Source organism: Cyprinodon variegatus, unplaced genomic scaffold (assembly GCF_000732505.1).
Source record: "Cyprinodon variegatus isolate N-32 unplaced genomic scaffold, C_variegatus-1.0 Scaffold186, whole genome shotgun sequence".
NCBI lineage: Eukaryota > Metazoa > Chordata > Actinopteri > Cyprinodontiformes > Cyprinodontidae > Cyprinodon > Cyprinodon variegatus.
The window spans coordinates 471,812-481,528 of record NW_015150639.1 but is presented as its reverse complement, the minus strand read 5'-3'; the positions used below and the strand labels follow the sequence as shown (position 1 = coordinate 481,528).

The 9,717-nt window shown below is 38.5% G+C and overlaps 1 protein-coding gene across 5 annotated transcripts in view; it reads right to left on the bottom strand.

Moving 5' to 3' along the window:
• The window catches only part of megf6 (multiple EGF-like-domains 6), an 84,533-nt gene that overhangs the window by 26,055 nt on the left and 48,761 nt on the right, over nucleotides 1–9,717 (bottom strand). For all 5 annotated transcript variants that reach the window (XM_015379153.1, XM_015379149.1, XM_015379151.1 and 2 more), the window contains 7 exons: nucleotides 7,649–7,771; nucleotides 5,040–5,165; nucleotides 4,343–4,465; nucleotides 3,823–3,945; nucleotides 3,577–3,714; nucleotides 557–679; nucleotides 283–405 (listed from right to left, as the gene is read on the bottom strand). In XM_015379153.1, coding sequence (XP_015234639.1) covers nucleotides 283–405; nucleotides 557–679; nucleotides 3,577–3,714; nucleotides 3,823–3,945; nucleotides 4,343–4,465; nucleotides 5,040–5,165; nucleotides 7,649–7,771 — 879 coding nt within the window. The remainder of the gene's footprint in view (nucleotides 1–282; nucleotides 406–556; nucleotides 680–3,576; nucleotides 3,715–3,822; nucleotides 3,946–4,342; nucleotides 4,466–5,039; nucleotides 5,166–7,648; nucleotides 7,772–9,717) is intronic.

The following is a 9,717-nucleotide window of genomic DNA, read 5'->3' as shown; positions in this document are numbered from 1 at the left end:
AGAGGACATGTACCTGTATATAAAAAACGCGCCCTATAGTCCGGTGCGCCTTATGTGTGTGTTAAATGCAGAAATGGGACACATAACTGAGACTGCGCCTTTTAGTCCGGTGCGCCTTATGGTCGTGAAAATACGGTAATGACTTAACAAGACCTAGTTAAGGTTTCTATACTAGCAGGTCATGGTTAGCTGGACATGAATTAATTCAGGTTTAAACGGTGAGAACCGAACTTGGAACAAGTTTTTATTAATGGTGAACTTGCACAATAATGAGGCACTCACGGATGCAGGAGCGTCTGTCCTCGTCCAGACGGAAACCCCGATCACAGAAGCAGGTAAAGGAGCCGGCAGTGTTATGGCACGTGTGTTCACAGCCGCCGTTCACAGCCAGACATTCATCTACATCTGAACAAAATAGACACAACACAAATGTTAACAGCTCTTACTACTTCATAAGGTGATTTTAGAAATTTAACAAACACTGTGAGCAACAAACTTATAGATCCTTAAAGAAATTAGGAGTTTCAGCCATCCTTTAACTGGCTGTTAAACATACCATCACAGCTACATCCATCAGCGCCGAGTCTATATCCTGCTGAGCAGTAGCATTCATAACCTCCGGGGTAGTTGGTGCAGTCTTGCTCACAACAGGAGCTCCGTTCTCCACACTCGTCAACATCTGCCAAACAAAACCAGCGGGAAGACAAAAACCGAGAGGCAAGTTAGCGATATGCTCCACTGCTTGCTGACAGAAAGTATAAAGTGTTTTGATTTAACAACCAATAACAGACATGTTAAAACAGAAGAAAAAAAAATCTAGCACTGATGCTCCGCTTTTTCCACTTCAAACTTTGGCATTTTTTGGCCCCGTCCTATATTTTAACTTGAGCTCTATAAATCCTTAAAGGGCTAGAAGATTTTATTAGTACATTAAACCAAAGTATGAATGCACTTTATGGCATTCTCTCTCTGCTTTTATGTGCATTTGGCTAAATAAAAATGATAACTGACTAATAAAATGTCATAACCCCATTTTTGTGAACTTGTGAATTTTATTCTATTCATATGTTTGACTAATATTTGTAAATCAGTGTGGACAGCACTCATCCAGTCCAGAACAAGACTCTTAAATTAAAAATGACTCTATAGTTCAGTTTTTACTAAAATTAATTTAGAAAGATGGAGGGTTGAAGATGAGCTTTAAGTCTGGCCTTAGACAGGATCATTCCAATATACAAATACTCTTTAAACTAGAGGTAATAAACCCTGGTCCTCAGGACTGATTTTGTGCGCCTGCTCCAGCACATCTGAATCAAATCACTGCATTCCCTTCCACAAGCCATAAAGGGATGCAGGAGAGGCATATCAAGCCCTCGCTTATCCAAGTCATGTTTGCAGAGGCGGTGAAAAACCTTCAACATGCAGGACAAAAGGTCATTTAGACCAGGGTTAAAGACCTGTATGCTTAGGATCATTGTTAGTCTGTGAACGTTCTTGAGTCTTAAAGGGGAACGCTGTTTTTTTTTTTACATCTGCAGTTACATTTCTTATATTTATATTTTTTTTAAACAAAGCAGAGTGTGTATGACGTCATCCGCGCACGCCGGCTACTATTCAGTCATTCTATCCGCTGAACTGCTGCTAGTTTTACTCACATGCCTGAAAGAAGTCTAGTGCTACTACTACAGATGATCTCGCTCTCGAAGTAGAATTGAACGATTCAGATTAGCTAGCCGAATGAATAAAAGGGTTAGAACCTAGCGGCCCGTGGCCCGGGCTTCCTGTCACAATTCCAGTATGGCGTGCTGATGACGTCATACACACTCCGCTTTGTTTTTAAAACATACAAATATAAAAAAAATATAACAGACCAGCTTATTAACAAGTTTCCTTGTCAGAACTATGGGGGCTTTGAGGAGCATTGAAGAGGAGAGTTGGAAATGTAATGATTTGTGTTCTGAGTAGTTGCTGAAGACTTCAACTCAGTATTTGGTTAAATAAAGTCATAAAAAAGAATGTAAAGATGTCTGAACATTTCAATAGCTGGGATTTCCTTTAGTGACCTGCTCCTCTTAACAACTTGATCCTACTGTGTCTCTTACTCTTTATTTTGCCGTTGGTTCACCAATGTTCTCTAGCAAACCTATAAGGTCTTCACAGTACAACTGGATATAAACAGAGAATGAAATATACCCTCAATACTGCATTAAGTACAAAGCTTGGCTGAACTAAAGATTTTATTCCAAAAACAGAACTGAACAATGTATTCTTTTAACTTCACTAATCTGAAATAGTTTGGGTTCGCAACTGCATAAAATCCGAGGTAAATAAATTTGAGTTTTTGATTGTAATGTTTGAAGCTTTAGATTTTGTGCTACCGTACTTTTCCAAGGCAGCGTAGGAGAAAAACAATGGTGTATTCAGGTCATGCTTCATTTTGGGTCTTTCTTTACTGATATTTGTTTAAGCTTACACCATCAACTCTCACCTGCTCTTTCAGTATGACAAAAGAATAAAAAATGTAGGGACTTTATACCAACAATAACTTTACATTAATATTCCTAATTTTCCATAGCAAGTAATACTGCAATTACAGCAAAATCCTAAAGCTACAGACATCGGAGCTGATCTTCAAAGAAACCAAGAGAGAAAGAGGGCTAAAAAAGTCAGAGGGTAAATTGCATGGGGCAATATAAACAGCGTGTGCAGATAGAGGGTGTGTTGAGGACAATCTACAAAGACTGATTGCACAAAGAATAAGATGTGCAAACAGGTTTGGGAGCACTGGCATTTTGAGTGAAGCTGAAAAAGATGGATGAAGATAGATGAAATTCTACCGCAATTCTACCTTGGAGTTGGAGGTGGAATGATATATATATATATATGTAATAACAATTTATATAGTTTATAGTGCATCTGAAAAGAAATACAAACAAAACTAAATAAATAATAAAACAGAAACAAATAGAGGAGAATTTCAAAAGTTAAATTGAAAAGATTATACATCAGTCATAAAACCTGGAAAAGCTTTGTCTGCTCCATACTGACCGCCACTCTGACAGAGACGGGGCGAATGTCAGACTCCCAGCGAGATTATGCTCTAAACAGCTGGATCAACTCCACAAAAGTCTCCCTTCCCCAAAAATATTGCAAAGACTGTAAAATATTAGTAAAACAGTTTTTCTCACTCAGCTCATCAAGGAAAACAGAGGAAGAAAAATAAGTCTCTTTAAACACAATTTAAGGATGGATCCTTTAAGCCCAATTACAGGCTATGTGACGGATGTCCCTTTGTAGCTGTTCCATTTTGCAGTGACTGCAAGTGTGTCAAAGTTAGTCTTTGAGATACAAATTCCTTTTCTTTACTTTTTTTCTTGACTGAAAAAGGTTTAAGTGATAAAACAATAGAAAGCAAGTTAAAATGATTAAGATCAAATAAATGAAATAAGTAAAAAGTTAAAATAATTTATTTAATACTGCAGTTTTAAAGGCTTGCTATGGGTGAATGGTTATGCAATGTCTAACTGCAGCTATCCAGATGTTTTGCATCAGTCTGAGTGTGTTTTAGCCTCTTACCAACACAGGTTTTCAGGTCCTCGTCAAGACGGTAGCCATGGTTACAGGTGCATACAGGTCCACCGGTGGAATGCTGGCAGTGATGAGAGCATCCACCATTGCTGTTCTCACAGCTGTTCACAATCTCCATCTCAATCCCTAAATAGTCAGAATGAGATCAGGAGATGTGCCAGGATAAACAGTACATCTCCATGAGTTCTATCATCCAAGTAAAGGTTTAAAATGTTTTGTAATACTTAGACTGACTGTAACACTGTTTGCCATCAGATCCCAGCTCATAAGCAGCATTGCAAACACAAGCATAGGAGCCCAAAGTGTTGCGGCAGCCATGAGAACAGTTGGTCTCCTCTGTTTTACACTCGTCAATATCTGAGGGAGGATGTATTGAAACATTATGAACTCCAAGAAGAAACATGTGTTGCCCACACAAGTTCAAATGCATTTTGAATGTTTCTCATAAATCAAAACCTTCTCATAGTAAAATCCTGAAATCTATATAACCTTTACTCTCTCAGCTGATCCGAGCCAGAGACTGGCTGCTTGAGACAAGTTTATGATTTTTGTGTTAAAACACACATTTTGTTTCTTACTTTTTCAAGATTGTAAACTCATATTTTGTTGTCTTTGACAAAAGTTGATCCAGCAGCTCTTTGAATTTTTTTAAAATGGAAAGAGAGGAGGTTTATATCTTTTTTTACTTGGTTCAGATTGAAGGAACATCTACTCCATGCTTCATATGTAACTCATTAAGCATATTTTAAACTACCTTCACAGGTTTTGCCATCTTCCGCCAGCAGATAGCCAAGTTTACAGTCACAGAAAGCCTTTCCTCCATCAACTCGACACTCATGCATACAGCCTCCATTCTGGGTTGCACAAGGATTCTGCACTGTAACACCAAAAGCATGTAGTCATCACTCTACAGTAATATATTGTTCATTCTTCGCAGCAGAAATCTGTCAAATACGGCTGCTCTAAATTTACATTCAAACTATTTTTATACATACTTTTACACATTGTCTGCAAATTTAACTTGTGAGAGCCTGTCTGGCATGTGTGATGAGAACTTTCTGCTCTGCAGAAATTAGAGGAAGCTGCTCGGACTCAACAATTACAAAGTAAAAGCATTGGAAAGACTTGCTTGAGAAGAACGCAATTCAAGTATATTATATCATAGAAAAAAACCTTACTTGACTGTGTAGCTTTAGAATATGAGGAGATTAAAGCAAGCAACAGACATAAAAACACTAATTATGTAGGAAAAAAAAGTGCGTAACTAGATACAACTTGACACCTTATCCCAAGATATCCCCAGCAGAAGGAGTCAAAGTCTGGTAAGAGCCATATCTTTTCTCAATAAGGAAATAATCCTATGAGTTTACCCATTTGTACCCCTGTGTATGTGATATGTAATATATATGTTTAAAGAATGTTAAAAAACTTTAAAAGCATTGGTCACTTACATATACAATGTTTTCCATCCTCTGCCAGTATGTAATTTGGCTTGCAGCGGCAGCGGAAATGAGAGGCTGACTGCTGCAGACAGTAGTGCTCACATCCTCCATTGCGGACAGCACATGTATGCACAGCTGAAGACCCAAATGTAAATAAAAAAGCAAAGAGAGTTAGAGATAAATCACTTAATGTTGAATTCAAATATTTATTGCGTTGACATATTAAAACCGAAAGCTCAATAATCCTTCTTAAAATACCTCATCACCATGAAAGGCTAAAACTTAGAGATACTTGAGTGACAGGCATCCACATCCACTGATGAGGTACAGCTCAGTCTGATTCAAGGTCTCATCAGCCTACATTTGTCTTCTTTGAAGCTGCAGATGGGAATTTTTAGGGAAAATAACAGGTAGAAAGACTCAAAGGCTGCATTATTCATACTGGGAGACTGGAATCAAGATCCATCTGTCTTGAGTGTGTGTCAAACCACAGAGCGCTCTCCAGCTCAAATATTATGCAGCTACACGCTGTGTGTGTGTGGAATATATCTGAAGTTCACAGGGCAGATGAGGAGCTAGAGAACACGTCCAGAGTTTAAAGAGTTGATGTGAGGACAGCTGAGTTTGGACTGATCTATATTTTCACAGCTTTTATAACAAAAAACTATTTTCTCTAACTGGCATCATACATGGGCTCTGCTTAAAGTATGTCCGTCAGCACAGTGTTATAATTTTTGTAATTACTTATCTTTTCATGATACAGCTTGGTAATTAAATGTTGTGTCCTTCTACATGGCGGTTCTCTCCAGGTACTCTTGCTTTCTCCCACAGTCCAAAATCATGACTGCTAGGTGTGAATGTGTTGCCCTGTAATGTTCAGGCTATAACCTGCCTTTCTCCTATATAATGCTTGATAAGTACCAGCCATCCGTTTCCATGACGTTCAAGACGTAGAAGATTGTTGGTCTGAAAATTGGAGCTGCAGGACGGTGCTCCTCAAACAGGATCGCCATATAGTGAACTAAGGTATGGTATAACAGTACATGGGGTAAAGGAATTTGCCAGGTCAAAGGAACCCGTGGTGCTTTACACTACATTCAGCCATTGACCCGTGCTGATGATGGCAAATTACACTGTGGCCACAACTGCCCTGGTGCACACTGACAGAAGTGATGCTGCCATGCAATTGGTGCTACTAGGCCATCTGCCCACCAACATTATGGAGGGAGAGCAAACTGTCTAGGTATTCTGGAACCTAGCTTTAACTTCTCCTGGGTTTTTAGACCGACAACTGCAGTCAAGTCATCAGACATACTTAGATGCAGGACTTAGCCTGACCACACATCTTGTGAAAACCCCTGCTAGTCCACCCAGCAGCATTTTTGCTAAGCTTGGCATCACAAACAAACAGAATGGCAAATGCCTCTACCTAAATAGCCAGAGGACTTGACCAAAGCGCATTACACTACATTAAGTGATTTAGTCGTTCACTTATTCACACACACACTCACTATGGCAAATACATTGTAGCCACAGTTGCCCTGGCGCTCACTGACAGAAGCAAGGCTGGCATACACTGGTGCCAACAGTCCCTCTAACCATCAGTAGACAATGGGGCTGAAGTGTCTTGCCCAAGGACACAACACTAAAAGGCAGAACCGACAACCTGCGGTTGCAGGACAAACTCCTCATCCGACGCCACTGTTGGATTCATTTAGTCATTCATTTTGTAGTCATTTTATGGCACACAATCCTCATTGCACCCAACAAATGTGATTGTTTAGCCAGGACACTTAAACATTTGATCCCAAAATTACTTTGGTCAAAATTTCAAAGTGGCTTAAAAAATACGTGTACCAGAGTACTATGTAATATTTCTTATGTTTTCATTTATTTAATTGATTTAACAGTGCTTTAAATCATGTCAAGTTAGTAAAAAATGCAGTAAATCATCTATATAGCACAGATTAAACTAAGGAGCATAAACAGTCTATGTGTAAGCTGTTACCACCACTGACAGAAATGTTTTCTGCTCATAGTGAGGTTCTTTTTATTTTTTGCTTCAGTCAATAATTAACTAGCCTATATTCTTCTAAAAAAATGTTCTGTTTAAGAGAAGAATTCATGGTTCCATCAGTTACAGACGTTAGTCTTGCTGGTCCTGGATCAGTAAAGCAGCCCCAGAACATTACACTACCACCATCATGTTGATCATATAAAAGGATGGGTTATTTTTCTGTAACAGGATTCCCATCCTCCAAAAACTTACATTTATGGCTATTTGTTTTAAAGTTTCTAGGATCAATACGACATTTGGCGGTACCATACCTTCTACTGGCATATAGTTATCTGACATTATAATCGTTTTTGATCTGAAACATTTAGGGTGAAACAAATCAAGGAAAGAAAAAAAGGAAGAAAAGTGCATTAATACCACATTGGACTTCATTTCACTCCATCTAGAATTGTACTTTTTTTTCAATGTTTTTATTTGTTACTATCAGCAGTTTTGATTATTTTGCACATGAGCAGCCATGGTGGTTCCATATCCACCCATATTTTGATTAATTCCATATGTAGAAAGCAGTGGAGGTCACATGGTTGCTTTTTTTACTCACTGAGGCAGGTGCGTCCGTCCACATGGAGCCTCGAGCCGGGATGGCATTCACAATAGTACGAGCCCCTGGTGTTAATACATCTGTGCTGACAGCCTCCGTTATGGACCTGGCATTCGTCTATATCTGAAAAGAACCAGACAGGAAAAACAGATTTGCAAATGGCCTAAAGCCTCTCATTAAACTGAAAGAAATCCCAAATGAACTGCAAAGTTGTGAGAGTATTTTAATTAGTCAGGCTTTAAGACAAAGATCCACCTCTAGCTGAGAGGAGACGATGGATAAGAATAGGGGCCAAACTCTCCCTCCCATGTGGCAACAACTACTGAACATTTAAAAGCACATTTAAATTCCTGCAGCTCATCGGAAACCTCCAAGTGAACAAGCATATGGAAACTTGAACCAGAGGATGCAAATCCAAACATTCCTTCAGACCAAGTGTGTTGGGGGTAAACAAACAGGCGAAGCAGACTCTGCATCTGAGAACATTATGGTGTGTGAAACATAACGCTCTAAGCATGGGAACTGATTCCTGATAAAACAAACCATGTATTTGGACAGCACCTATTTCAGGGGTCAAAGACTAATATATTTGTGAGAAGACCCCCTGTGAGATCTGAGCAACTTCATGAAGCCTAACTCCATTTTTGCTTATTATCTTAGAATAATCAGGAGCCTAAACAGTTTCATATAGAGGATATAATGAAAATATTATAGACTGCAACATGTGATGTGTATAAAAAGGAAGGAAATCTGTCTGGCTGCAAGTGAGACCTGTAAAATAGGCCAACACCTTATAAAACACAGTTAAAGTACAAGAATATGAGGTGTGCTGTTCAAAACAATGTTGACTTCACACAGCTTTTTTTGAGCAGAAAACTATTTAAAGAAGTTACTGAAACCAGTATGACTAAAGTGACCGTGTAAATTTGAAATACAGGCTGACAGCTGTCACTACAGCTGTGATATAACGTTTTAATCAGCAGAAATATAGATCAGATGCTTTATCGCAAACCCCACATCTTACTCCAAAATGACAGAGAACAGTGTAACTCAAACAAAACAGTATATTTAACGTTCACCCAACCAGTCGAAACACAAAATCCCCAATGACAGATTTCATGCACAAAATTACATGACATCACTTGTTGGAGTGGGTTTCTGTGAATAGGGTGTTTGTGGTAAATACCTAACTTTCAGAAGACTACGGCTACATCCCTAGGAAGTCCAATAAGTTATCTGGACAGAAAAAAGTTTTCCTGCAAAAAAAGATCTGAAAAGAGCTGTAATGGGCGCTGTACAGTAATACTTATGCCAGACCAGTGGATGATGCATTAGTGTTGACATACAGGTAAAGAATGTAGAAGGCAGAAGGAGGATGTAAACAGTAAATGAACAGTCACTTCCTGAGCAATACCAGAAGCATTATCTGTACCATCAGTTTATTAACACATGTGCAACCAGAATATCTATTGCGTTTTAGGAAAAAAGACCAAATTAACTTTTTTCTCTCCCTATTTATAACAAGGGTACTAAAGTAGAATTCGTGAAAGGATAGAAATTACATGTCTGAGAGAATAAATGCGTTTAATATCACGCCACTGTACCCGATCTGTCCCGGAAATGGGATCCTATCTTACTTCCAGCAGCTCATTTTTTAGGCTTTCAATTTGTATATAATTTTAGTTAAGTTTGTTTTTTGACTCTTTTAACTTTGCTGGAATCTAGGCTTTTACGTTTGCCTTGTGCTGTATTTTTAAAGTATATAGTGCATAATCTATATATGACACGTAATATGACATTTTAATAGCTCCTTTAGGTTGCATACAAAGTTTTTCTGAAAGATTGGTGTCCTGTGTCTATTATTATTTGTTGCTATTTATATTTTACATGTTGTTTGGCTCAATTTGTTAGTAAGATTCACACAAAGGCCTTTGTGTACATCTACAATAACAACACTAATACCAAAGGTACGATAATGTGCATGTGCAGCAGGGGGTAAACAAGTACTGGGTAAGACCAAGTTGGTACTTCCCATCGGATTTGTGAAAACAATGTAAAAAACAACACAA